The sequence below is a fragment of the Marmota monax genome, unplaced genomic scaffold (assembly GCF_021218885.2).
Source record: "Marmota monax isolate L192 unplaced genomic scaffold, Marmota_monax_Labrador192_F-V1.1 WCK01_AAM20220418_F8-fsc00008, whole genome shotgun sequence".
NCBI lineage: Eukaryota > Metazoa > Chordata > Mammalia > Rodentia > Sciuridae > Marmota > Marmota monax.
The window spans coordinates 4,390,971-4,418,959 of NW_026694432.1; the positions used below are offsets into that span (position 1 = coordinate 4,390,971).

Genomic DNA, 27,989 nt, shown 5'->3' on the forward strand with positions numbered 1-27,989 from the left:
TGAAAAATAAATTCTTACTGTGTTAAGTCACTGAAATATGGGTGCAATTCATTACAGAAGCTAGTTTATTCTTTTTAATATATCATTCATATATTTTAAAACATGTAAGCACATAACTACATATATTTAAAGATACATACATATCCAAACATACACTGACACATTTGTGTATGCCTATATCAGGGAGAGGAACAAGCATAGGGACCAGGGATCAAAGGAAAACAAGAAAAGGAGCTGAGCATAGTGGTGCATTCTTATAATCCCAGCTACCCGGGAGGCTAAAGTAATACGATCCCAAATTTGAAGTCAGCTTGGATGACTCAGTGAGACTCTCATCTCAAATTGAAAAAGATCTGGGATGAAATTCAGTGGTAGAGTGTTTTGCCTAGTATGCATGAGGCCCCGGGTTCAATCTCCAGTACCACAAAAAAGAAAATGAAAAGAAGGGGCCTGGTATCAACAACAATGAGATTCATCATGCTCTGAGGAGCCCAGCTGAACTATTAAGGAAAAAGAGCTAGGGCTGTGACTCAGTGTCGAGTTTGCCTAGCACGTGTGAAGTCTGGGATTCAATCCCCAGCACTGCAAAAAAAAAAAAAAAAAGAAAAAGAAAAAAGAAACTATTGAAGAATAAAAAATAATTTAAAAAGAAGATAATCTACCTTTCTTAGAACCCAGGTTAGTTCATTAGGAGTGTAATTATCTCATGACTGAAGAAGCAGGAGCACAGTATGGTCCTGGAGAGAAAACAGTGCAGCTGGGCTTGGTGGTGCACACCTGTAATCCCAGTGGCTTGGGAGGCTGAGACAGGAGGATCACAAGTTCTCTCTTTTTAGTACCAGGATTGAACCCAGGGGCACTCAACCACTGAGCCACATACCCAGCCCTTTTAATTTTTTATTTTGAGACAGGGTCTCACTCAACAAATTGCTCAAACTTGCAATCCTCCTGCCTCAGCCTCCTAAGTTACTGTGATTGCAGACATGTACCACAGTGCCCAGATAGATATGGTTTTTAAGCCATTAAACTTGTGGTGATTCATTACAGCAACAGGAACCTGCCTCTACTATTGAGCAGCAATACCTATTCTCCTAAGTGTGGAGGTTTGGGTAGGAAGTGATACTGACCCAGCTTTATATTATGGCTCATTTGATATGTATCTGAGTTTAAGCATATTTCTAAGCAACAAGACATTGTTAACTATGTACTGTTTATAGGGTTGCTAAGAACTAAATAGAATAAGTTTTCAATTACCTAATATAAACAGTTAACTTTAGTTTTGTAAGTCACATTCCTTGTGGATTTACACACATTCATCCCTCCATTCCTTGAACAGGCACACAGGTATAACTGAATACCCAGTACATGCCTGGCACCAAAAGCACAAATAGCTTGTGTCCACTGTAACCCCAAGTATTTCTCACCAAAGCTGCCATAATTTCCAGTCAGCCTGGTGCTCTCTAAGCACAGGCCTTCACACCTGTCCACTCGCATGGTTTAATGTTCTCTTGATGGACCCATTCTGGTCAGTGTCACTCCTTACCCTCTCAAGTGCTCTCTGAAGCTTTCATGAGCAGTTTCATTTCTACCTTTACCCTGATCCCTGGCAAACGCCCCCAGAGTACTCAGAGGACAGTATGCTTCTTCTATTCATACTTTAGACACCCTGTTTTCCTTTTTTTGGTACTGGGAATTGAACTCAGAGGTGCTTAACCACTGAACCACATCCCCAGTCCTTTTTAAATTTTGAGACAGGTCTCACTAAGTTGCTGAGGCTGGTCTTGAACTTGCAATCCTCCTGTGTCAGCCTCTGGAGTTGCTGGGATTATAGGCATGCACCACTGTGCCCAGCTCATTCTCATGTTTTCCTACATCTCTCACCATTTTTCTCCCTTCTCCTTTGAGGTTCTATGTAGCTCTTTCCTGAAACCCAGAAAAGTCTAGGGTAATAGACCAGCTGAGTTTCACCCAGCTAGTCTAGAAACAGGAAGGACAAGTGGAACTCCTTTCTCTGGTAGGGAACTGGAGTCTAAGGTATAAACACAGGATGCCCAGACCTACCTGGACTATCCAGGCAGCCTCACTTGCCTCACCTCTCCAACATTTCAACACTTTCAGGTGCCTATCCAACTTATACATAATACCCTGACCTGTGATATACCCCAATCTCAGCAAGATCAATGTGTTTTTCCTAATTTCACAGCTCCCCACACCAGCCCCACTTGTAACCTACAAGTTTGAAATGCTGAGCTCTGCCCCCACAATGTCTGGTCCTACTTTTCTTTCATGATTGGTCTGGGTTGGCTTTCTTCCTATCTAATGTCCAGGCCCAAGCTTCTATTCTACAGAGCCTATAGTCCTTTCTCTAAAGATGAGGAGCTGATTCTTTAGGGATGACATAATAGGGGTCAAACATTATAATCAGAGGAAATTGCTTTCAGTTCCTTTGGGCTTTGGAGGTTTCACAAAGGGTTATGCTGGGCAAATCTATATACTCCTGGGTCCCCAGCCTATCTGTGTACTGAGAGGGCTGGTCTTCTAGGAAGCTGCACTGTTATTTGAGCTTGGAGGTTCCACCCAGCCTCCCTGGCAATGGTGCATAAAGGCCACAAGAGGGCAGGCAACCTCTTCAGTTGAGAAGTTGGTTGACTACGTCAAGTGAGACTCAAAAAGGAATACAATGGGGCTGGGGGGGTATAGCTCAGTGCCCAGCACACAAGCGTCTCTAAGCATACCTCCCCACCCCCCACCCCCAGAAAAAGTAAAAAGGAATATAATGACGTCCATGAGGAAGGGTGGTTACTTTGGTCACTCAAGGGAACATTATAAAATAGCTGTGGAGAAGGGGCTGGAATAGAGTACTGGAATTCCCAGTCTTTAAGGGGTCAGGAGCCCCAGGTTCATGAGGATCAGTAAAGAGAGGTCTGGTAGACAGAAGAGAAGAGGCTGAGAGGATACTTTGGACATTTCTTTCACTTTGAGGGAGAGGAGAAGAGAGGGTCTTTAGGGGCTAGCCATGGACTGCTCAGAAGGATGGGAGTGGGGGTTGTTGAACAACATCTGAGGAGTTTTAAGGGAAATAGAGACTTGGCTTCCTTCCCTTCCCCAATAAAAACTGAAAAGTAGAGAAATGGCAGCAGTTATTTCAAGATTTGGTGAAGATTCCTCCAACTCAGGAGGGCACGTTGAATATCCCAAGACCCTCTTTTATTCCCTCCCCCCCCCCCGCCCCTCCAATAATCAGATTAGGGCCCACAAAAAACAGGGGCCAACATATGGGGCAGTCACCTGGGATCCAAAGGGTTAATCTCCAAGAATTCATTCATTCTGACATCAGCCATAGTCCTTATCCCCCCTGGCCTCTGGGCCTGTCCCCTCTCTGAGCCCCAGGTTGGAAGCTTCAGTGAATTCCTTCTTTGGTGTAATTAGCTAGGGTCTTGAGATCTAGCCCCAGAGCCAGTCCCCTGCTCCCTCCTTAGGTCCAAGAGTAAAGGGGGCTTGCTCTAAGGGAGAAAGGAGGACTTTCCCTTGCTCCCGCCCACTTCCCAAGATGGGGCCCAGAGACCAAAGAGCCTCTGTCTGTTCCTGCCACACCCCCACATTGTGGCCCAGACAAGGGGATTCCTTGTATCCCAACCTCAGGCAGGCATCCTTGTGACCAAATGGTGGAAGGCTGGACCAGGTGGGGGAAGGGCAATTACAGAGTCAGAGAAGATAACACCTCCCCACCATCCAAGATTCTGGTTTTACCTCAGAGCCCTGAGGGCCTCAAACTTCACTCTCCCCAGCTCCCAACAGTGGGTGAGAAGGCTAGGACTCATCTGCATATAAAAGGCCTGAAGCCTGAAAAGGAAACTGAGAAGGTGTAGAGACACAGAAACTGAACCTCCCCGCAGGCAGAAATGGAGTCAAAATTAGAATGGGGCAGCCCAGGGATTGGGTAAGACAGGGGTCTGTAGCAAAGTGGGCCAAGCTGACTCAGAGCCTTAGGTGGAGGCCCTAACAGTTTCTCTCCCAGAAAGCAAACGGACAAAAGTGTTGCACCAGACAGGGATGTAGATAGAGAGTGTGAGACCCCTTAGGACAAAATGAGAATTCCCTGTTTAAAAGGTAAGAACATTCCAAAAAGCAGCACAAACATCCACCAGTGAGCAACTTTCCTGCCAGAAGGGGTGATGTGTTGCCATTCACATGAAGTAATGGTAAGGCTATGAAGTGATATGGTATCACTTAGCAGAAGAGGCACAGACACCCTTATACTGACCATCCAAAGACTGAAACAGACAAAAGTCAGTCCATCCTAGCAGAAAATGACATCATTCAGCAGGTAGGAAGGGGAGGGTCTACCAACTCCCAAGGATTCTGGGAGGGCTAATCTAGGAAGGGTTGGCCCTGAATGTCTCAGTCTTCTTGACCAAGAGGTGGCAAGACTTTTAGACTTTGAATGAAGTAATTACATCCCAATTTCTTCATTAGTGATCTCCTATGGGTCATAAATCCTTATCTGGGGCAGGGGCAGAGAGACGGAGGACAGAAATACCCTCACACCAGGAGACACCCACCTGTAGTTAACCTCTCTATGAAAATAGCTCTAGGGGCCTGGTAATTGAGGGATAAAGGTAGAGACTCCCTAGGACAGGAGTTATGATGAGCCAGGTTTTCATGGTAATTGATTTTCAGAGCATCCTATTCCTACTCCTTGACTGAGGGAGAATAAATTTTGTGGAAGACCAGGGCCAAGGGATGAAAGATCTATAGGAGTACAAAATGTTGGGAAAGTTGTTACAAGAAGGTCACATCATCTTGGCATTGTCCCCAGTACCAGTGGGCCTCAAAGTCCAGTTTGGCACTCTCATCCTCTGGTGGCTCCAATGGTCCACCTTGGAGCCCCTCCCCTGGAGGCTTCCTCAGAGACATTAAGCTCCCTAGCCTGGTGGCTGTGAGATCCACCTCAGTCCTGGCCCTCTCCTCGCCAGGTATAACCTTTGTCCAGTCAATCTCAGGACAGGGAGCCCCTGGGGGACCCTGTTCATCAAGCTCTCTGGGGGCCACAGTGTCCAAGAAGCTGCCAATAGAGACACTGTCCAGCCGGTCAGTAGAGCTGGTGTCTGGAAGGCTGTCCCAGCTGCCCCGCCTTGAGCGGCCTGGGCTCCCGCCTGTCAGGCTGTATTGGCTGCTGGTGAGGCTACTGCAATGACTGGTCAGTGTCCCCCGTTCCTCCAACAGCCAACGCACTGCCTCAATGCCCTCGTTCAAGGTCACCAGCTGCTGCAGGATCTTCACATCAATAGCTCGCAGGTAAGCCTGGGAGAGTAGAAGAAGGAATTAGTCACAAGTCTGAGCGATGGGCTTCCACAGTTATTTCCAGAGACCCCTACTTAGTGACTAACCAAATGTGTTTTGCTTTCAAGAAGCTTGGAAACATAGAATGTGGAGAATGGGCTTTAGAAGAAAATGGTCAACTATTTAAAATTTCAGCTCAGAGTGGAGATGGAGGTCAGTGGTAGAGTGCTACCTAGCATATGTAAGGCCATGGGTTTGATCCCCAGAAACCCCCTCCCCAACCCCCCCCACAAATTTCCAGCTCTACTATTTTGATTGGGGGGGTGTTACCAGGACTGAACTCAGGGGTACTTGACCACTAAGCCACATCCCCAGCCCTATTTTGTATTTTATTTAGAGACAGGGTATCAGCAAGTTGCTTAGTACCTTGCTTTTACTGAAGCTGGCTTTGAACTCGAGCCTCCTGCCTCAGCCTCCCAAGCCATTGGGATTACAGATGTGCTCCACTGCACCCAGCTCCAGCTTTACTATTGATGAGCTAGCTGTGTGATTGAGACTCTTCTCTGAGTCTCATTTTCCTTGACTGCAAATAGGGCTAAATCACTCATCTCACAGGGTGGCTATAAAGATTTTGAAATGCTATTACACACTGAGAGCATAGTACCTAGCACAGAATAAGGTCTTAGTAATGTTAAATACTAAAATCCAATCAAATTCTAGTTTGGTGGGCTAGAACTTCATATTTAGGGCATTTAGTCTATTGAACTGGTTCAGATTCACCAGTAAGACTTAGAAACGGCCAAAGAATAGCTTGATAGATTGTTAACTGGGAAGTGGACAAAAAGCAGGTGGGAGCTGAAAAATAAAGAGCGAGTTAACCTAGTTCCCTAGTCCCTTCAGAGTACTAGTAACAAGACTACGGGCTTAGGCTATGGGAACAAAGGGTTGGCCAGAGCTAAGAAGGATCAGCATCCCACTGGCTGGGATTCATGGTTTCCCTTTACCTAACACCAGTCTCCCTGACTGTACTGGAAATAATTCTGATTTTCTGGGTAATCTCCAGGGTCCCTCTCAGCTCAGATGCACTAAAATACCTTTCCCAAGCACAAGTCTGAACCTGTCCCTCCCTTGCTCAAGAGGGATTTACTGATTTTGCATTGTTCTTAGAGAATGAAATCTAAACACTTCAGTGGCTGGCATTCAAAAGCCTATAGTAATATGGTTCTTGCCCATCTCTCTAGTTTCACCTCTGGCATACTTCTCTATGGACCCAAGGTCCTGCCACAACATGACTTTTTAGTTTTATTTAGTTTCATTTTTTTAAATAGTTATTTTTTAGTTAAAGGTAGACACAATATCTTTATTTTATATTTATGTGGTGCTGAGGATCGAACCCAGTACCTCACGCATGCTAGGCCAGCGTTTTACCTATGAGCCACATTCCCAGCCCTTAGTTTCACTTTTAGTCAAATCAATAGATGCTTACATGGAAGCAAACAGTTATACAAGATTTATTTTTGGTACTGGGGATTAAATCCAGGAGCACTTACCACTTACATTCCCAGCCCCCCTCCCCTTTTTTTTGACAGGGTCTCTAAGTTGCTTAGGGCCTCCCTAAATTCCTGAGACTGGCCTGGAATTTGTGATTCTTCTGCCTCAGCCTAGCCTCCAAATCACATGCTTCTATTGCAACTTCTTGATTTTTAAATTTTGAACATTTTTCTATTGACTTCCCACACTATAAGAAGTTAAGGATTTAATTTTAACCCACTCCCCACTCCTCTGCTATGTAGACATACTTCCTACCTCCTCATTTTCCCAAAAGGCAATACAATTACTTTATTAGGATTTTGAAATGCTATTTATAGCCAAGCTATGTACTTTACAATAGTTACTTTTTATTTCTTACAACCTTATGCTTTGTTTAGACTTATTGCCTAGTTTGCTATGTAGTTACCAGTAGATCATTCCCAGATTCTTCCCAATTATCTGAATTTCCCTTTCAAGGCTTTCAAACACATCACATGAGATGATCTATCTATTCTATCTTCTAGAGGCATCTCACCCCACCTTATACTCAGAACTGGGGCTTGAACCTAGAAGTGCTTTAACCACTGAACTATCACCCTTTTCGTTTTTTATTTTGAGACACGCAGGCTAGTGTGGAATTTGTGATCCTCCTGCATCAGCCTCCCGAGTAACTGAGTAGTATCTCTTTAGAAGGCTTCTGATCTGCTTCAATATGTCTCTGCTTCACTATCATCTTAGGGATTTCCTTTGCCTTTCCTAAGGTGGATCCTTTATTTCTTAGATGCCACCCAAATCTTCTTTCTTTTTTTTTAAATATTTGTTTTAGTTGTAGTTGTACACAATATCTTTATTTTATTTTTATGTGGTGCTGAGGATCAAACCTAGCACCCTGCACGTGCTAGGCGAGCGCTCTACTGCTGAGACACAACCCTAGTCCCTTCTTTCTTGATTTACTGCTTAATTCAGGTGAGTGGTGCTCTCCCTCTGGATCCATCTAGAGGTTGAAACTTTACATGTTTTAAAATGTTATTATTCTAGCCTTACAGCAGTAAGTTTGACTGGGTATAAAATTCTAGGTTGAAATTAATTTTTCCTTCAGATTTAAGACATTGTTCCATTGTCTTCTAATTTTCTGTATTACATTTTAAAGGTCTCATTGCCACTGCTTAAGAGAAGTTTTTAGCGCTGGGGTTGTAGCTCAGTGGTAGAGTGGTTGCCTCACATGTGTGAGGCACTGGGTTCTATCCTCAGCACCACATAAAAATAAAAAATAAATAAAACAAAGGCATTGTGCCCATGTACAACTTAAAAAAAATGTTGAGAGAGAGAGAGAAGTTTATAGTCCCAATAAGGTGAGATGGGCATAAATAACTGAGATATGAGATAATACAGACTATTAAAGACATAAGATAATGGAGGTTATCTTTAATTCTTTCCTAATGTGGACAAATATATTAACAGTGAAATAATAGTTCTAATTCAAGTCCAAACTAAATGCATTAAACAAAAGTCCTCACCCTAGAGGCTGGGGATGTAGTTCGGTGGTACAGTCCAAACTAAATGCATTAAACAAAAGTCCTCACACTAGAGGCTGGGGATGTAGTTCAGGCATTATACAGAATGCCTGAGGCCCTTCATTCAATCCCAGCACCTAAATGAATATAAAATATAAATTTAAAGTCCTCATACCAAAACTACTTCTCATGCTGTGTTTTCTCTTTCAATTCTTTCTGCCTTCCTCCCTTTCCTCCTTCCCATTCTACTCTTCTATTTCCAACCTCTGCTAGATAAAGGAATAATTAACCTGGTTACACAGTGAGAGAAGGGGAAGGGATCTTAGAAATTCTTTTTTTTTTTTTTTTGGTACTAAGGATTGAACCCAGGGGCATTTAACCTCTGAGCCACATCCCCAGCCCCTTTTTGTATTTTATTAGAGACAGGGTCTCACTGAGTTGCTTAGTGCCTTGCTAAGTTGCTGAGGCAATTATAATTGCTTATTATTGAACTCATGCCTCAGTTTCCCAAGCAGCTGGGATTATAGGTATGTACCTCAGCACCATCTTAGAATATCATTCTTAAACAGATACTTAAGCAATCCTCTTGGTTTCAGCACCTCTTGTGCTCTCAGTTCCAGAAATACCTGGTGCATCTAACTCCTAAGACTTTGAGAGTTTTTCTTTTTGTTTTGATTTGTTTTGGTACTGGGGATTAAACCCTTGAGCACTTTACCACTGAGCACTGAGCTATATCACCAGACCATTTAATTTTTTGAGACAGAATCTTGCTAAGTTGTCCAGGCTGGCCTCCAATTTGTGACCCTCTTACCTCTGCCTCCCCAAGTGAGTCACTGGGATTATACTTGTGCACCACTGCACCAATTCTTTGAGAATTTCTTAGTGCAAATACATTGCTTTTTAGCTTGCCCTACTGCTAGCTTAGAATTCAGCTTTTTTTTTTTTTTTTTGGTGGTGGTGGTGGTGGGGTACCAGGGATTGAACTCAGGGGCACTTGACCACTAACCACATCCTCAGCCCTATTTTGTATTTTATTTAGAGACAGGGTCTTACTGAGTTGCTTTGCGCCTCGCTGTTGCTGAGGCTGGCTTTGAACTAGTGATTCTCTTGCCTTAGCCTCCTGAGCCACTGGGATTACAGGCATGTGCCGCCAAGCCCCGCCTAGAATTCAGCTTTTTTGAGGTCTGAGTTAGTTACTACTTTTCTTCTTATCACCTTCTCCCTTTATTCTCATTGTCATTATGGCCTCAGGCCTTTTTTATTTATTTATTTTTTTAAAGTTTTTAGTTGTCAATGGATTTTATTTTATTTATATGTGATGCTGAGAATCAAACCCAGTGCCTCACACATGCCAGGCAAATGCTCTACCACTGAGCCACCTGCCTCATGCCTTTTAAAATAATCTTTCTTGGGCTGGGGATGTGGCTCAAGCGGTAGCGTGCTCGCCTGGCATGCGCGGGGCACTGGGTTTGATCCTCAGCACCACATAAAATAAAATAAAGATGTTGTGTCCACCGAAAACTGAAAAATAAATATTAAAAAATTCTCTCTTTCTCTCTCTAAAAAAAAAAAATAATCTTTCTATTGGCTCTTTAATAGAATTTCAGAAAGCAGTGAAGGTAAGTGAATGGGTTGAGTCTGCCCTCCTAAACAAAATTCCCACAGCCTTTGTTCAGTCTTCAGGGACTATCTCAAATGCCTTCTTCCTTGGGAAGTTTTCCTTGCCCTTTCTCAAGATAAAATTAATCTGTCACAGGACAAATATTTATTGAATGTTTCTTACAGGCGTGGCACTGGGTTAGACAAAGGAGAAAAGCCACCATTTCTTGACCTCAGAGGGTTCAGTCTTGTGGGTTAGATAAAACAATAAAGCAAGTCCTTAAAATTCAGTGTGACAAGCTGGGCATGATGGTACATGCCTGTAATCCCAGGGACTCAGGAGGCTGAGGCAGGAGGATCAGAAGTTTGAGACCAGCCTCAGCAATTTAGTGAGATCCTGTCTCAAAATTTAAAAAATTAAAATAAAAAGAGCTAGCAATGTAGCTCAAAGGTAGAGTGGATTTAATCCCCAGTACCCTGCCCCTCTACCCCCAAATTAAGTGAAAATACTAGAGGAAACAACTGTGGCACAGAGGACTGTAAGTACCTAGGTTAATACCATAACCCAATTCAGGGAGGCCAGAAATGCTTCCTAGATAATGGATGTCAGATGAGACTTGAAGGTTAGGGATGAGGTAGGACTTAGCCAGACAAAGAGGAGGAGAGAAGCATTCCAACTTCAGGATATATCCCCTCCAATTCCAAGTGGCAGTAATCCAACTATGTTACTTCATGATCCAGACTCCCAGGAGGCCCCCCAGGGTTCCAACAGCACTTCTCATCCTATACTAGAGTTGTCCCCTCCTTCCCTAACCCAGATTGTGAGCTCTTTGAGAACAAGTCCTGCTCAATTGTTTCTGGCGCTCTCCCTAGTGTTGGGTAGGTCACACTCAGTTCTGTGATTCTCTTTCCTTTACTATCTGGCCCCTCTGGTGGTCCCCAGAATTCAGGGGACTAGGTTGTACTGTGTTGCTGTGAAATGAATCAGAGGACCAGATTCTATAATCCTGTGACAGTGGGATTCCCTGACATCACTCCCCAAAATAGAAAAAAGCAAGGCTTTCTTGCCAGAAAAAGAAACAGTTATTTCCTACCATCTCTTTGGAAACAGAGCAGGGAATAACAGCTCAGGAGAGATGCAGTCTTAGAGGCAACCCTAACCCATTCTCTCCCTGGGGGAATTCAAGTCTCCCAACTCCCTGCATATCAGACTTTCTGCCCAGGCCCAGGGTTCCAGGTAGGCTCCCTCATTGCTCAGTACCAATTTTAGCTCCTAGGTGGTGAATTGAGATTCTCAGACTATTGTTACTAGAAAGGCTCTTGCAAATCATTTAGTTTCACAATTCTCCCTTACTTCCCCCTCCAAGAGACAGAAATACTAAGGCCCAGAGAGAGAGAGAGAGGGCCTGGCTCAAGATCACAAAATGATTCAGAAGCAGAATCTAGACTTGAACCCATGTCTTCCCCTTCCTTGCCTGAAGCTTTTCCACAAACTGCTCTGTGGAGGTGGGTTGTCATAACAACAGTTATTTGGGTGGGAGAAGTGAGGAGGAGAGTTTGCCATTGTTTCCCATACCCACAAATTCCAGACTCTAGCTCTTCACTCAGCCTCTGCCTAGTGGAGCTAAGCAAGAGTGGGGAAGCCAATAGGCAGGGCTGACCTTGGCCTCAAGGGCAGGACTGGCCCCTCCCAAAAAAGGAAAGCAGGGAGAGGGTCAATTGAAGGACAGTTTTTAAAGGGCTTGGACTTGTCCTGCCTCCAGTGAGGCCAAGGGAAATCCCCTGCTCTTCCCCTCGTCCTTCCTGGTTATAACCAGTGGGCAGGGCAGAATGCCTTAAGAGATTAATGACCTCCTGGCCTGAGGGAAGAAAAGAATGGGCTAGGGAGTCCCTTATTCTAGCCCCCAAAAGGTTCTCTCCCCTTCCCAACCATGGGCATTCTTAAGCCCCATGCCAGATGAGTCAAGAATGCAGAGAGACAAATTCAGAAATTAAATGTACCACCTTGAAGTTCATAATCTGGTAGTCCCCAGCAAGTCGGAAAACAGAACCAGAGAAATTAGGTGTGGTTCCAGATGCCCTGTGTGAGTTCAGGCAAGCCCTTAAATATCTCCAAGTATGGGAAAACATCACTTTCCTCATTTCAATAACACAAGACAGGCTTAAAATGTCTGGTACAAGGCAGGTCTCAATGGTAAAGATATAAAATTTGGTCAGGTGATCTGGGTTCAAATCCTGACTTTGCTTTTTATTTTTTGCATGACTTTGGGCAATTACTTAACCTCTCTTGCCTCCTCTATAAAATATCACTTATCTAACAAGGTTGCTGTGAAGATTTGAGAGAATATCATGTAAACCGGATGAAGTGGCATAGGTCTGTAATTGTAGCTACTCAGGAAGCTAAGGGTCACAAATTCCAAGCCAGCCTGGGAATCTTAGCAAGACCCTGACTCAAAATTAAAAAATAAAAAGGGGGCTGGGGATATAGTTCAGTTGGTAGAGTGCTTGTCTTATATGCAAGTTCAATCCCCAGCACCACAAAAATAATAATAACAAAAAATAAATAAACAAAAACGGTTGCGGGGGCTGAGGTTGTGGGTCAGTGGTACAGTGCTTGCCTAGCATGTGTAAGGCACTGTGTTCAATTCTCAGCACCACATTAAAAAATAAATAGAGGCTGGGGATGTGGCTCAAGCGGTAACACGCTCGCCTGGCATGTGCGGGGTGCTGGGTTCGATCCTCAGCACCAATAAAAATAAAATAAATATGTTGTGTCCACCAAAAAGTGAAAAATAAATATTTAAAAATTCTCTCTCTCTCTCTCTAAAAATAAATAAATAAATAAGGGCTGGGTTGTGGCTCAGAGGCAGAGCATTTGCCTTGCATGTGTGAGGCACTAGGTTCAATCCTCAGCACCACATAAAACACAAAATACTGAGTAAATTCAAAATATAGGTATTGTGTCCATCTACAGCTAAAAAATTTTTTAAATTTTAAAAACAAATAAAGGTATTGTGTCCATCTATAAATATATAGGTTGGGGATGTAGCTCAGTAGTAGAGTACTTGCCTTGCACATGTAAAGCCCTGGGTTTAATCCCTGTATGGCAAAAATAAATAAATAAATAAGAGTGGTGTCATAGCAATTTGGGAGGCCAAGGCAGGATGATTCCAAGTTTGAGACCCACTTCAGCAATTTAGCAAGGCCCTAAGCAACTTAGACAGACCCTGTCACAAAATAAAAAGGGCAAGAGGATGTAGCTCAGTGGTAAAGAGCCCCTGTGTTCAATCCCCAGGTACCAAAAAATAAAAATAAAGAGAGATCATCATGGAAGGTGTTCAGCAGGATGCTTAGTACCTAGCATATGTACTTGGTAAAAGTTTTCAAAGCAGGGCAAACTAGGTAGGCTCTTTCTGGACCTTGAACTAAAGTTTGTACAATGAGGCAAAGCTGGGCATTCCTTGAGGTGGTTACAGTCAAGTCCAGCTCTGGAGAATCAGGCACTCACCTCCAACCTTCAAGGACAAGTGCGCACTAGGCATTCAAGTCCTGCCCCCAGGGAACTCCTGACTGCTCCACCCACCAGAATCTCCTAGCTTGTTTTCTCCCAGCAGGTCAGAGTCCTGGCTGGTCTGAGAGCTCTGGGAAGACCTCCTCCCTCTGCTCCCTCCCAGAGCAGTTTGGCAGAGCTGGCACACAGTGGGGCTCCAGGAAGACTTATTAGCTGACAGGCTTACTCTGGGCTCCTGGTTCTGGGCCAGGATTCAGCTGGCAATTCTTCAGTTCCTCAGAACTGGCTGCAAAGTGGTAGCAGGTGTAAATCACGCCTCCTTCACCAGAACCAGATCCTTGGGGAGCATGCTGGGGCCCCAGCTGCCCTCTTGGCTCTGAATCTAGACCTGCAACTCCAGGAGACAGGGGAGGACTGGTGTTTCCTCTTCCTCCCAAGAAGGTATAGATGAGATCCAAATATCCAGTAGCCTAGCGATTGCAGGGGAGGCAACTGAGTCCAAGTGAAGCACTTTCTCTGCTTTGGCCCTAGAAATTTCAAGTATTTTAAGTGCAGCTGGAGAGATGTTAAGGAAAGGGAGATGTTTTCAGTGCCCCTAGTCCAGGCAGTCTGAAGAGGGCAGGGGAGATATACTCTTACCCAAATTTCTTCTGTGCTGAATATTTTCACAAACACTCCAGGCCTCAAAGGAGCCAAACCCTTTCCCAGTTTGTAAGAGGAGAAAATACCTGGTTGCCTCAAATGGGGGCTGGGAGAATAGGTGGCCCCTATGGGGAGAGGACCGAATTTGAAGTGCTAGGTTCTGAGTAGTTTCCAGCCCTTTCCTTTCCTCTCCTAAATTATTTGGTAGGAAAAACTACCCACAGTCCTCAGGACTCATCAAACACTCCACTCATCCTTAGGGGACAATTAATGGACGTCACTCTGCCTCCACCCCAGTGTTTACGGACTGACCTAGGAGGGATCCTGAGGAGTTAAGTGGCGAATTTTTTAACTCCTTCCTTTACAGTCTAACTCTGGGGACGAGAGTAGGTTCCTCTCGACCCTAGGGACTCCGTCCTCCTGGCCTGTGGTGTCCCCACTCACCAGCTCCATCCTTAGCGCCATGATCTTGTCCCCCAGGCCGGGGCTTCTGCTGGTCGCCCCCGGGAGCAACAGCGCGCCAGAGGTTCCGGGCTCCCACTCGCCTCGCAGCCCGCGGAGCAGCCCTTCAGGGGTCTTCCTGCCCACCTTGCCCTCCACGTCTCGCAGGTCAGGTGTCTGGAACTCCACGGTCCCCTCCATACGCTCCCAAGCCTGAACCGGGCTGGGAAGCCAGACGCCAGGGTCCGCTCCCGGGGGTCCTCTTTTTCCGCCGGCTATTACCGAGCGGAACCGGTGGGTCCCCGCCCGCGCGGCGCAGGGGCAGGAGGAGGGCGCCGTAACACTCAGAAAAGCCGCGCGGAGCCGGGGGTAGATATATATTCGAGTGCTGCGCACGCTACCTCTGGCCCTAGATCGCTGGGGCTGGGCGATCCTGGATTTGGTCCTTAAGGAGCGCTAAGAGCTCAGCTCTACTCCTCACCTTACACTGAGTCCAGCTAGGCCCACAGTAGGTGCCCAACAAGTGTTTGCAGAATGAAGACTAAACAACCTCAAATAGATATAGGAGTTTAAAGGATCGTGGTAACAACTGTAGAGATCTGGAAAGCTTACTGAAGTAAATGAGCTGGGTCTAAAAAGGGGTTAGAATTTAGCTAACCACTCACACACACACTCCTCTCATTGGCTAGAATTCAGACCAGTGGAGAGCAACCTGTATTAAAGATGAAGGGTTTCACCCTGCACCGGCTTACCAACAAGATGCTGCCTAAGCTTCACTCTGAGTATGAATCATCTACTTGTTAAGATGCAGGTCTGCTGGGTCCTGTGGCACTGGCCTGTAGTCCCAGCTATTCTGAGGTTGAGATAGTAGGATTGGTCACTTGAGCACAGGAGTTCTACTTCTGACAACACATAAAATAGTTAATCAATTAGATAAATATTAAGCAGATTGATTCTATGAATTTGGGACTGGGCCTGAGATTCTGCATTTTTAACAAGCTCCCAGGTGATGGCCATCCTCTTGGTCTGAGTGCCACACTCCTGAATAACAAGGTGTTTGGACTTTATTTTACAGGCAGTGAGGAGCCATGAAAAACTTTGTTTTGTTTTGTTTCAGCTTTTAATCCAAGTCATTCCAGCCCATGGTTATAGAAGGATTTACAATGAAAAGACAACTACCACCAGCTGAAATGGCCCATGCCTGTAATCTCAGCAATTCCAGAGACTGAGGTAGGAGGATCTCCAATTTGAGGACAGCTACAGCAATTTTAGGAAGACCTTCAGCAACTTAGTGAGAGGTCCTGACTCAAAATAAATAAATAAATAAATAAATAGCTTTGCCCTGCCTGCCCCTTCCCATCTCTTTTCCCATTTCTCAGAGGCAACCGCTTTCTTTTTTCTTTTTTTTCCTGGTGCTTACACCACCCATAATTCTAAGTATCAGACTTATACCACTACTTAATTTTAAACACGGTCTACTGACTTCCTATTAAGATAAATATGAATGCTAGGAGTGGTGGTGCAGCCCTATAATCATAGCTATTCCAGAGGCTGAGGCAGGAGAATCACAAGTTCAAGAGCAGCCTTAGCACTTTAGCAAGACCATCTTCCTAGTCTCAGTAACTTAGTGAGACCTTGTCTCAAAATGAAAAGGGTAGAGATGTGGCTCAGTGGTAAGCACCCCAGGGCTCAATCCCCAGTACCAGAGGAAAAAAAGAAATAAATTTGAGTATGTGGATTTAATTCTACTTTCCTTCTGACACTGGCACTATTTTTTTCATCATTTCTAGTTTATCTAATGGATATCTTTGTAATTTTAAATAACATATTTTTCCTTAGTATTTTTTTTTATCTATGAAAGGTTTTAAGCAAAAGATAGAATATTTGCCTTTTTGAAAAATTTCTCTGGATTTTGCAAGAAGAAAAGATTGGAGTGGTAAAAATCTGGAGTCAAGAACTAGTTGGAAGACAAGAAACTAACCACCTGGACCAGGGTCTGGTTGTGAAGCTGGAGAAGAATTGAACCAGAATAGAGAACTCTTTAGGAGATAAGACTGACCAGACTAAGTGACTGATTACATTTATTTATTTAGTACTGGGGCACCCAGAGCCTGCCACAAAATGGGCAAGTGATCTAATATAGAGCTACATCCCCAGACCACACACCCACACACCCACCTTTTGATAGGATCTCACTAAATTGCACAAACCAGCCTTGAACTTGCCATCCTCCTGCCTGAATAGCTGGGATTACAAGTGTGCACCACCACACCCAGTTTAAGGACATTTTAAAAATATTAATAAAATGTGTTGGGTTTTCTTATATTTTAATACATACTTGTTAGGAAAAATCACCTATTGCCTCAACTCCTAAAACAAGCACTGTTAATATTTTGGAGGTACCATACCAATATGCAGGAGGCAGATGGAACAGGGAGAACTAAAAAAAATATATCTGGTGTTCTGGTTTCTGTCTGCTTTCAATTCATTCTCCATAAAACAGTAAAGGTTCTCTTAAAAGATAAATCAGATTCTCTGACTCTCTTGCCTAAAATGGTTCCATGGTTTCTCAATCACTTCAAACAAGTATCAACAGCACCTAGAATCTTGTTAGAAATGCAAAAATATGCCGGTCTGGTAGGGCAACCTGCACTCTCCTAGCACATGTGAGGCACTGGATTCGATCCTCAGCACCACATAAATAAATAAACAAATAAATAAAGTAAAAGTTAAAAAAAAAATCTCAACCTATCCCAGGGTGAACCTAAAACTATAGGGATGAGAGAGAAACTAATTTTCTGTGTTTTAACAAACCCTCTAAGTGATTCTTTTTTTTTCTTTTAGTTGTTGATGGATCTTTATTTTATTTATTTGTTATATGTGGTGCTGAGACTCAAACCCAGTGCCTCACACATGCTAGGCAAGTGTGCTACCACTGAGCCACAACCCCAGGCCCCCTCTAAGTGACTCTGATGCAAGCTGAAGTTTGAGAACCACTGTGTTAAACTAAGTATTTTATGTATATTATCTCTAAGTTCACAACTCTATATTACTATAGCCAGTATGGTGCAGTAGTTAAGAACAGAATCCAGAGCTAGACCGCCTGGGTTTCAATTCCAGCTCTCCTAATTTTGTGAAACTGGGCTTCATTTTCTTAACCTAAGATGGGGGAAGTAATAGTGCCCACCTCATGAGTTGTGGAATTGAACGAGTTAATATAAGTAAAGTGCTCAGAACAGTAGTAGAACCTGGGTTTTAATCCCTCTTTGCTCCAAAGGCTGTGCATGCCCTAGGCCTGGGTAATAGCCTTGCCCAGAAAGGGCTCGGGCGGATGAGCAGCGTGCGATCCCGTAGAACCCCCCTAACCCTGGAGTGCAGAGTTATCTGGTCTAAGGTGCAGGGACTCGCACAGGAATCAGGTGCCCTCGGCAAGGCCGGGTGCGGGCTGCTCTGGGCCAGCAGCCCACTGGCTCGCGGGATTGCGGAGCTGCGAACGAGGGTCTGAGCATCAGCCCTCCTCGCAGGCTGCAGACGCCCGGCTGCGGCCACCGCCCTAAGCACCGCCCGCCGCCCTCTCACCCCGCGGCGGCGTCCGCGGCGGCGGCGGAAGCGGGGGGGCGGGCCGGCCGGGCCGGGGCGGGGCCGGGCCGCGAGCGGCATGGAGGAGGCGGAGGCCGCGGTGAGCGGGGCTGAGCCGTGCGGGCCCGAAGGGCGCCCGAGCGGGGCCCGGGGCCCCTGAGCGGTGAGTGCCTCTAGGCTGGGGTCCAGGAGGGGTGACGCGGCCAGGGCAGGTCTCCCTAGCCTTCGGGCCTCCCTGATCCCTGGGAGGAGAAGAACCGGGCCAGATAGAATGGGACGAGGGTGGAGGATTGGGGCGGGGAAAGTCGCTGTTCTTTGCCCACCAGAGGATTGGGAAGGACTTTTAGAGGCTGATGAACCTTTAGAGTCAATTATTTGGCCTCTACCCCTGGAGCCTTGAGCAGTCCTGACTCAGATAGTTCCCCCAGCCCCAGGAAATTTCCAGGTGATCCAAACCCTCTGAATGTTTTCCTGCCAGGCCCAGAGAAGTTGAGCCACTTTCCCCAGGTCACACAGCATGGATGTTTGCAGGGAGGAGTTGCTGGGAGATCCTCATTTCTCCAGGAGGCATCAGACTTTTGGGAGGAGCACCTTACTCCATGTGACCCTTACTCCATGTGACCCTCTGGTCCCCTCAGATTCCTGAAGTCATGGATTGGCCGGGACAGTGGTGACTCCCAAATCCGGTATGGATGACTGGAAGCCCAGCCCCCTCATCAAGCCCTTTGGGGCTAGGAAGAAGCGAAGCTGGTATCTTACCTGGAAGTATAAACTGACAAATCAGCGGACCCTGCGGAGATTTTGTCAGGTAAAGAGATGTCCCAAATGTTCCTCCCAGGTTTACCCTAGCCTGGACTATTATACTTCATCATAGCCACCTCCAACCAGAAAGGAGCAGCAAGTTCATAGAGGGGAAACCTCTATGTGTCATGCCCCTACCAGCAGTGGTTTAGACCTAGAGTTCTGGAATTGGAACCCAAATCCAACCTTCTAGGCTTCTGACAGAAACCTGAAATCTGATCAGGAAGGCTTTGTCCAGGGACATATATATACCTGTCAAGAAGTTAGGGCTAGGATCACGGTGTCTTGATTTCCAACTTGGTTCTCTGGGCCTGACTCCATCTCCAGGAACTAATTGTGGAGGGGACCAAGGAAATCAAGACCTCAAATGGAGGAATACAAGAACACTGGGTAGGGAGGGCCTTGACAAGGGGAAAGAGTCAGGTGAGGTTTCCTGGAGGAGGTGGCAATGAAACCAGGCTCTGGTCCAGAGAGACGAGTAGGCAGAGGAAGAGAAGGATCCCAGGTTCTAACTGTGTCCTCACTGCTGCCAAGGCCTTCCTTTCAGGAAGACCCTATATGATCTGGAGGAGATGTGCCTCACTCATCCCGCCTCTCCCTCAGACAGGGGCCGTGCTTTTCCTGCTGGTGACTGTCATTGTCAACATCAAGTTGATCTTGGACACTCGGCGAGCAATCAGCGAAGCTAGTGAAGACCTGGAGCCAGAGCAAGACTATGGTGGGGCCAGGCTGAGGGTGGGGAAGGGGGGACCCCTGGGATCTCAGGGCAAGAGTGGCAGGCAGATCCCAAGGGGGAGACTATGCCCATGACTTGTTGCACCCCCATAGATGATACCCTCGGCCGCCTGGAGCCCCCACGGCGCAGAGGCAGTGGACCCCGGCGAGTCCTGGATGTGGAGGTGTACTCAAGCCGCAGCAAAGTATATGTGGCAGTGGATGGCACCACAGTAAGTGGGCCTGGGTCTGGTGTACAGTCACTCCATTCCAGGGCAAGGTCCACTGGCTGTGGGGTCCACTGCCTGAGTGGGAATTGCAGTTCCACCAATTTCTTGCTGTGACTTTGGAACTCCTAGTTCCTTATCTGTAGGCTGAAACCAATGATTTCTACTTGTCAGGATTAAACGAAAAGTAATGTGAAATGTCTTATATGTACCAAGATCTCAAAAGTGATAATTAGTATTAGTAGGCAGTTAATTCACTGATTGATTAATTAATTTTTTGATTGATTTGGGGTGGGAGTACCAGGGATTGAACCCAGGGGCACTCTGCCACTGAACTACATCCTCAGTCCTTTCTATTTTTTGTTTTGAGACAAAGTCTCACTAAGTTGGTTAGGGCCTCACTAAAGTGCTAAGGCTGGTGTCAAACTCTCAATCTTCCTTCCTTGGCCTCCCAAGTCCTGTGATTATAGGCATGTGCCACTATGTCTTCTTGATTTATTATTTTATAACCACTTCTTGTTTCCTCCTTTGGTCTTAGCCTTGGGCTAGGTACTGGGGATCTGCCATACCTTGAGGGTCCCAGTCTGATGGAGGATTACAGTATCTCCAGAATTTAAGTAGAGAGCCATTGAAGTGATGAGAGAGGGGTTGTAGAAAGATGTGATCTTGTCTTTTTTTTGTTTGTTTGTTTATTACTGGGCATTAAACCCAGGGGGGGTGCTTAACCACTGAGCCACAGCCCTTTTTATTTGTTTAGGGTCTTACTAAGTTACTGAGACAGGGTTTGAACATGTAATCCTTCTCCCTCCATCTTCCAAGTTGCTGGGATTACAGGTGTGTGCCACTGTACCCAGCTGTGATCGCTTCTGATGGGAGTACTAGGAGGCTTTCTGGAAGAGGCAGCCTTCAAGCTGAGTTAATATTATAAACAGTGGCATAAGCAGGAGGGGAGGTTTTGTGCAGCTGGTGTTTTAAGTACCCATAAGACAGAGTGAATGTCAGAGTGATGAGTTGGACTTTGTCTCTGTCACCATGTAGGTTCTGGAGGATGAGGCCCGGGAGCAGGGCCGGGGCATCCATGTCATCGTCCTCAACCAGGCCACGGTGAGATTCTAAGGGTGGGGACCCAGAGGACTAAAGCTGAGTTCTCCTTGCTGGTGACACTTACTCATGAGAGGTATGTCCCTTGCCAGGGCCATGTGATGGCAAAACGTGTGTTTGACACATACTCACCTCATGAGGATGAGGCCATGGTGCTGTTCCTCAACATGGTGGCGCCCGGCCGAGTGCTCATCTGCACCGTCAAGGTCAGTGATTTTGCCAGGGACCCTGTTCCCTATGTCCTGTTCCCTACATATGGCCCTGAAGTCTCTCTGCCCATGATAGAGCATTGTGGGAAGAACCTCTGAAGATAGGTGACTCATGTTCCAATCCTTTCCTTGACACTTTTATTAGTTCAGCACACAGTTTGTTTTGTTTTGTTTAAAAAAAAAAATATATATATATATATATATATATATATATACACACATATATATATAAATATTTTTTTAGATGTCAATGGATCTTTATTTGTATTTATTTGTATGCGGTGCTGAGAATCAAACCCAGTGCCTCACACATGCTAGGCAAGTGCTCTACCACTGAGCCACAACCCCAGCCCTCAGCACACAGGTTTTAAGCACCTACTGTGTGCTAGGCATTGCTCTGAGTGCTGAAGATAAAATGGGAAATAAGCCAGAGTCCTTACCCCATGGAGTTTATATTCTAGTGGGATGAGATCAACAAAAACCAACCAAATAAATGAAGGAGAAAACAGACAGAATGGTGGGGTTACATTTTAAAAAGGGAGGGCCCCTGTCGGGAGATGATAGGTGAGCAGAGGACTGGAGAAAGAGAGGAGTGAGCCCGGTGAATGTCTGGAAGAAGAACATTTAGGTAGAAAGAGTGGCAAGGACAAAGGCCCCGGTGTGGGGAAGTGCCTGGCAAGGTTGAAGAATAGCAAAGGAGCCGGTGGAGCTGGAGCAGACCAAGGGAAGAGGAAAGAAGTGGGAGAGAGGGCAGAGAGGTGGCAGGGGACAGATTGTATAGGATTATGGTGAGGATTTATTATCTAGGTGACCTTAGATGATTCTCAACTCTCTCTAAGCCCTCAGTGCTCTTTTTTCTTTTTTCCTTTTGAAAAGGGGCCTTCCCATGTTGCCTAAGCTAGACTTGAACTTCTGGGCTCAGGTGATCCTTCTGCCTCAGCCTCCAAAGTAGATGGGCTAACAGGCATGTGCCACTACCTCACTTAGCTTCAATTTTCTTATCTGTGAAAGATAGTGACCATAGAGGGTTGTTGTGATGACTTAATGAGCTAATTTAAGTAAAAGGTTTTACATAGTACTTGATATGTAATTGGTGCTGTGAGGCCAGGTCTCCTGGAACTGTACCAGTCAGGCCCTCCACATTTTCTGATCCCCCAGGATGAGGGCTCCTTCCACCTCAAAGACACAGCCAAGGCTCTGCTGAGGAGCCTGGGTAGCCAGGCTGGCCCTGCCCTTGGATGGAGAGACACCTGGGCCTTCGTGGGACGAAAAGGAGGTGCTGGCACCAAAAGCTATCCACCTTGTAGTAGTATCAAGGGAGAAACAAAAGCCCCAGGAGATGGGGTGGGATGGGATGGGGACATATAGGAACAGTTGACAGTGTGTTGGATCAAAGTGGACAGGGAGATGGGAAAAAGCCCCAAACTGGAGTCTGGACTCCCATTACCCTTCATTCATGAACCTTGCCAGGTCCCGTCCTTGGGGAGAAACATTCTAAGTCGCCTGCCCTCTCCTCCTGGGGAGACCCAGTCCTGCTGAAGACAGATGTGCCACTGAGCTCAGCTGAAGGTAGGGTTAGTGGGAGCTGGGCTCTGGAGTGTCTGGGCAGGGGGTTGGCATTGGGATTCTCTTTATGGGACTTTATCCCATGATTGTGTGCCTGGGGCTCTTTATGTTGGCTTTATGTGTCCATCCTGTCAACCCCATCCCTTCCTCAGAGGCAGAGTGTCACTGGGCTGACACAGAGATGAACCGCCGCCGCAGGCGCTTCTGCAGCAAAGTTGAGGGATATGGGAGTGTGTGCAGCTGCAAGGACCCCACACCCATTGAGTTCAGCCCTGACCTGGTGAGCGGGCATTGGGCGATGAGATTTGGAATTCTTCCTGCCAGCTTGGACTTTCTCTACCCCAGTTTGGGAGGGAACCAGGCTGAGCTCTGAAAGACAGGGTGGGGAAAAACGGATGAGCCATATGAGCAAGGCCCAGGGTTGGCGTTGGGCTCAGTGTATGGGGAGGCCAGAACAAGAAAGACCCTCTGTCTCTTCCTTGTTGCTCTGAGTCTCCCACCTCACTGAGAACTCTTCCATAAGTTGGGATCCCAGTTTGAAGGAGCACTAAAGCAAAAGCTAAAAGCTGTTTCTTAACACAGCTCCCAGACAATAAAGTCCTCAATGTACCTGTGGCTGTCATTGCAGGAAACCGACCTAATTACCTGTACAGGTGAGCCTGGGAGTGGGCTATACCCACCACTGAACAGGAAGATGCTTAGCAAGTGGGAGGGTGCTTAGCTCATCTTCCTGCAGGAAGAACCCTTGAAGTGGGCATTTACCTATGTGGGTGAGCATGGGGAATTAGGGTCCATTTATAAATAGGGTCCCCTGAGTTCAGAAGACAGAGAAGCCCTAACCCATCCCTGGACTCCCCAGGATGCTGCGCTCTCTACTCTCAGCCCAGGGGGTGTCTCCACAGATGATAACAGTTTTCATCGATGGCTACTATGAGGTGAGTAGGGCATGGGGGAGCCTTCAGCAGAGCCAGCACAGGGCTGTAGGCCCTGAGCAGAGTGATTGCTAAGGACTGCTAAGGGCAGCAGTTCAGGCAAGGGCTGTAAAATATAAAGGGCTTGGCTTATTATGGTCCCTAGAGATGGGCATGGGGAAGTGGCCTCACATGAAACCAGTGGCCATGTCCCCCAGGAACCAATGGATGTGGTGGCGCTGTTTGGTCTGAGGGGCATCCAGCATACTCCCATCAGCATCAAGAATGCCCGCGTGTCTCAGGTACTACTTAGGCAAGGATGGAAGGGGGGATAGGCGCTAGTCCTGCCCTCCACCCCAAAGTTCATGTGACCTATTCCCACTCTCCATCCAGCACTACAAGGCCAGTCTCACTGCCACTTTCAACCTGTTCCCGGTGAGTACTAAGGATACAACTCTTGGGCCTGGGGAAAGGGTACATGAACATAAGTCTAGTCCTATCATATAGCAATTGCTTCCCCTCACCAAGCCTTATCTTCCTGATTTGGAAAACAAGAGTAGTGGTACCTAAGAAATGGGGTGGGGGAGGAAACTACAGGATGGGAGATGCTTCCTTGGGATCATGTTTCCCTACCCCTGCAGGAGGCCAAGTTTGCTGTGGTTCTGGAAGAGGACCTGGACATTGCTGTGGATTTCTTCAGGTAAGGGAGATGGCCCACCATTGTAGCATCTGTAAGCCATATGGAGGAGCCTTTTACTTGATGGGGTTTCCAGAGAAGTCAATAAGTTGTCTTGGAGAGCTTTCTGGAGAGTGAGCTAAAAGTGGGAGAAAAGCCTAAGCAAAGTCAGGAGTTGGGGCTGGAGTATAAAGGATAAATGTTGACAGTGGGGATTTGGGGAGGACACCTGGCTCCTGAGTCCCAGTTGTAGCTCTTCCAGCATTACTGTATTACCCTTCTCTGAACTCTTGATACTGGCTCTCTCAGTTTCCTGAGCCAGTCCATCCATCTGCTAGAGGAAGATGACAGCCTATACTGCATCTCTGCCTGGAATGACCAGGTAAGCTGTGTGACTAGGGGTTAGCAGGGAAGTCTGTAGAGACCCAGAGCTAATACCTCCCTCCCACAATGATCCCCTGTCCTCAGGGGTATGAACACACAGCTGAGGACCCAGCACTGCTGTACCGTGTGGAAACCATGCCTGGGTTGGGCTGGGTGCTCAGAAAGTCCTTGTACAAGGAGGAACTCGAGCCCAAGTGGCCCACTCCAGAAAAGGTACCTGGGAAGGCAGGGTGAGTGGGCTGGAGTTCCCTACCAGCCAAAACTTCTGACCTTCATAATCTTCCACATATCCCCAGCTCTGGGACTGGGACATGTGGATGCGGATGCCTGAACAGCGCAGGGGCCGAGAGTGCATCATCCCTGATGTTTCCCGATCCTACCACTTTGGCATCGTGGGCCTCAACATGAATGGCTACTTCCATGTGAGTGGGATGCAGGAGTATAGGGCACAGTATGGCATGGTGGTCCAGGACATGGACTATGGAGTATTCTACCTTTGCATGTCACTTTAGGGAAATTACTATCCTGTTTTTTTGCTTCTGTTTATATGTAAAGTGAGATTAAAAATACTTATAGGGTCACAAGGTTTAAATGAGTTCATGTATGTAAAATGCTTTGAGCTGTAAGCATTAGATAAGGGTTAACTGGTATTATTACTATTCTTATCACTAGTCTGGGGGTGGGAGGAAGGTATTTCTGCCTCCAAACACTGGTCCAGACCTGTAAGTTTTGTCCTCTCCTATCCTTTCAAGAGGTAGGATTCATTCCACAGGGACATCCCCAGACCCCCACATCCAACCTGTCTGTGCTGAAGGCCACCCCCCAGTGAGAGGGCCCTTGAGATAGCCCAATTCAAAGGAATGGAATCAGTTTGGAACCTCCTAGAAGCCAGGAAGACCTCCAGAAGCTAGTTAATATGAAAGCCTTACTCATCTCCCAGAGTGGGGTAGGCACTTTCCTTAGGTCACTCTCAGTAGAGTCATAGCAATTTCTTCCTTCTCAGCCCAGTCTGTCCCTTTGTCACCAACTCTTGCAGGGCTTGTTCCTGGCTTCTTTGGTTCTAGCATAGCAGGCCCAGGGACAGCCATGAGAACAGGAACTAACTCATTTACTAGCATGAGCTGCCTTGTCAGCATGAGCTCTCCAACAATGGTGGAGCCCAAATTAAAGTAGTTAGAGCTTGCCAAGGATGCTGCAAAGAGTCGGGAGGAACTCAGAGGGCCCTTTCCAGACCTAGGACTTCATGTGTGGGTCTTGTAGATCTGTGGTGGGTCAGTGAGCAGTTGTAGGCCAGACATTGTGAGGCCCTGATTTTCACCCTCACACCCACTCCAGGAGGCCTACTTCAAGAAGCACAAGTTCAACACGGTTCCTGGTGTCCAGCTTCGGAATGTGGACAGGTGGGGGCTGGCAGCAGGACAAGGGGAAGATCTAGGAGACCTGATGACTTGTCCTTGGTCCCTTCCAGACCTAGGACCTGTGTATTTATCCCAGTCCTGCTGCCTCCTTTGCTCATGTGACCCCTTGCCCTGCCTATTGCTATACCCATGGGACCTGAGGACCTGCTCCCCTCCTCCCTTGACACATTTCTCCCTCCTCTCCAGTTTGAAGAAAGATGCTTATGAAGTGGAAATTCACAGGTTACTCAGGTATGACCCTGGGCAATTGGCACGTTTGGCTGGGGTAAGGAGTTAAATACTGGGATTTTAGGCTCCATTATGTGTGGGTCTCTATGCAAAATGAAAATCAGCGTCCCTAGTTGTTATTAAGAATTTCAGGGGCTGGGGATGTGACTCAAGCGGTAGCACACTCGCCTGGCATGCGTGCGGCCCGGGTTTGATCCTCAGCACCACATACAAGCAAAGATGTTGTGTCCGCTGAAAACTAAAATAAATATCAAAAAACTCTCTAAAAAAAAATTTTTTTTCAAGATAACAACAGCAGAGCATTAAACTAAGCCCAGGACCCAGTGAGACATACCCCAAAGCATGCTCTGCCTTGGCCTTACCTTTGCACCCTCCACTGCAGTGAGGCTGAAGTTCTGGACCACAGCAAGAACCCTTGTGAAGACTCCTTCCTGCCAGACACAGAGGGCCACACTTATGTGGCTTTTATCCGAATGGAGAAAGAGGATGACTTCACCACCTGGACCCAGCTTGCCAAGGTGCCCTAACACTACACTTTCCCCCAACCCATGCTCCAAGATTCAGGGAGCCTTTGTTCTGGAGACTTCAATCTCAGGACCTTTTCCATTCTCTCAGAACCTCTCTTCCATCCCCTTGTCCAAATTCATGGTCCAGAAGATGCCACCTCTTGCAGATTGAGGTGGCTGCTGGGTCCTCAGTGGCCCTTCAGCTCCTTGAACCATGTTTCTCCCTTCCCCCTCTGCTAGTGCCTCCATATCTGGGACCTGGATGTACGTGGCAACCACCGGGGTCTATGGAGATTATTTCGGAAGAAGAACCACTTCCTGGTGGTGGGGGTCCCAGCCTCCCCTTACTCGTGAGTGACCCTGTTTTATCTTGGGAAATGGGGGCTTAATGGGATTGAGGGACATTGCTCTTCTCTATGTATAATTCTTTTATTATTCCAGAGTGAAGAAGCCACCATCAGTCACCCCAATTTTCCTGGAGCCACCCCCAAAGGAGGAGGGAGCCCCAGGAGCCGCTGAACAGACATGAGACCTCCAGGACCCTGCAGGGCTGGGTACTGTGTACCCCCAGGCAGGCTAGCCCTTCACCCCATCCTTTAGGATTTTGTAGATGCTGGTAGGGGCTGGGGCTGGTTTGTTTTTAACATGAGACTTAATTACTAACTTGAAGGGGAGGGTTCCCCTGTTGTTGAGTTTAAGGTCTATTTATTTACTTCCTTGTCAGAGAAGGGCAGGACAGTACCTGGGAATCTTTGGGATCCCTGGGAAGCTGATCTTTCCCCTTGTACGTCCCCTCCTCCCAGGCCTGGCTCAGAATCTAACCTATTTATTGACTGCCCTGGAAGCCTTGGAAATAGGCCAGAACTGTAGGGCTTTGATTCCTTTTGGGGCAGAAATACTGCCCTGAGGGTGGGACTGGCTCTTACTCAGGAAATTGCTGTGCCCAACCCATGAACAGGCCCAGGTAGGGTCCATATGCTGACACAGAATCGCTCAGAGACCCTCTGACACTGAACCAGGCCTCCTCTCAGCTTCCTCTTTGTCCAGGTTTCTGAAGCTGGATAAGGTGATCATTGATTAAAAAAGGAGAAAACCTGTGGGAAAGTGTCGTGTATATGTTGGGAGTGCATAGAGAGGCAGAGAGGTGAG

At 46.7% G+C, this 27,989-nt stretch overlaps 2 protein-coding genes across 7 annotated transcripts; one reads left to right on the plus strand and one right to left on the minus strand.

The window, feature by feature from the left end:
- Positions 1-47: 47 nt before the first annotated feature.
- Lurap1 (leucine rich adaptor protein 1) lies at positions 48-15,119 on the minus strand. 2 transcript variants are annotated; one of them, XR_009224288.1, is made up of 3 exons: positions 14,524-14,660; positions 13,664-13,964; positions 5,168-5,304 (listed from the first exon to the last, which is right to left on the minus strand). XR_009224288.1 is itself a non-coding variant. In XM_046468841.2 (2 exons), exons 1-2 carry the CDS (start codon positions 14,719-14,721, stop codon positions 4,783-4,785), a joined length of 720 nt encoding a protein of 239 aa, XP_046324797.1. In that variant the 5' UTR covers positions 14,722-15,119; the 3' UTR covers positions 48-4,782. The 2 variants fall into 2 exon arrangements, 1 of the variants encoding a protein (XP_046324797.1); XM_046468841.2 differs by lacking the exon at positions 13,664-13,964 and having other exon boundaries at positions 48-5,304; positions 14,524-15,119.
- Positions 14,552-27,937, plus strand: Pomgnt1 (protein O-linked mannose N-acetylglucosaminyltransferase 1 (beta 1,2-)). 5 transcript variants are annotated; one of them, XM_046468840.2, is made up of 23 exons: positions 14,552-14,688; positions 15,638-15,750; positions 18,738-18,907; positions 19,504-19,618; positions 19,729-19,847; positions 20,880-20,945; positions 21,035-21,148; positions 22,310-22,427; positions 22,622-22,720; positions 22,870-22,997; positions 23,300-23,370; positions 23,577-23,652; positions 23,847-23,930; positions 24,022-24,063; positions 24,270-24,328; positions 24,614-24,686; positions 24,773-24,901; positions 24,985-25,110; positions 26,024-26,088; positions 26,293-26,337; positions 26,717-26,852; positions 27,081-27,190; positions 27,282-27,937. In XM_046468840.2, the coding sequence occupies exons 3-23, from the start codon at positions 18,788-18,790 to the stop codon at positions 27,367-27,369; spliced, it is 1,983 nt and encodes a 660-aa protein (XP_046324796.1). In that variant the 5' UTR covers positions 14,552-14,688; positions 15,638-15,750; positions 18,738-18,787; the 3' UTR covers positions 27,370-27,937. The 5 variants fall into 5 exon arrangements, with proteins under 5 accessions (XP_046324796.1, XP_058426770.1, XP_058426773.1 ...); XM_058570787.1 differs by having other exon boundaries at positions 26,024-26,337; XM_058570790.1 differs by lacking the exons at positions 26,717-26,852; positions 27,081-27,190; positions 27,282-27,937 and adding an exon at positions 26,620-26,638.
- Positions 27,938-27,989: the final 52 nt, after the last annotated feature.

Excerpts from the sequence above, each read along its gene's own strand:
- Lurap1 (XM_046468841.2), bottom strand. The coding sequence starts at position 14,721 with ATGGAGGGGACCGTGGAGTTCCAGACACCTGACCTGCGAGACGTGGAG. Across the intron at positions 5,305-14,523 it reads TGGCGCTAAGGATGGAGCTG|GCTTACCTGCGAGCTATTGA; the intron begins GTGAGTGGGGAC and ends CTACTCTCCCAG.
- Pomgnt1 (XM_058570787.1), top strand. The coding sequence starts at position 18,788 with ATGGATGACTGGAAGCCCAGCCCCCTCATCAAGCCCTTTGGGGCTAGG. Across the intron at positions 22,428-22,621 it reads CTTCGTGGGACGAAAAGGAG|GTCCCGTCCTTGGGGAGAAA; the intron begins GTGCTGGCACCA and ends GAACCTTGCCAG. Across the intron at positions 22,721-22,869 it reads GCCACTGAGCTCAGCTGAAG|AGGCAGAGTGTCACTGGGCT; the intron begins GTAGGGTTAGTG and ends TCCCTTCCTCAG.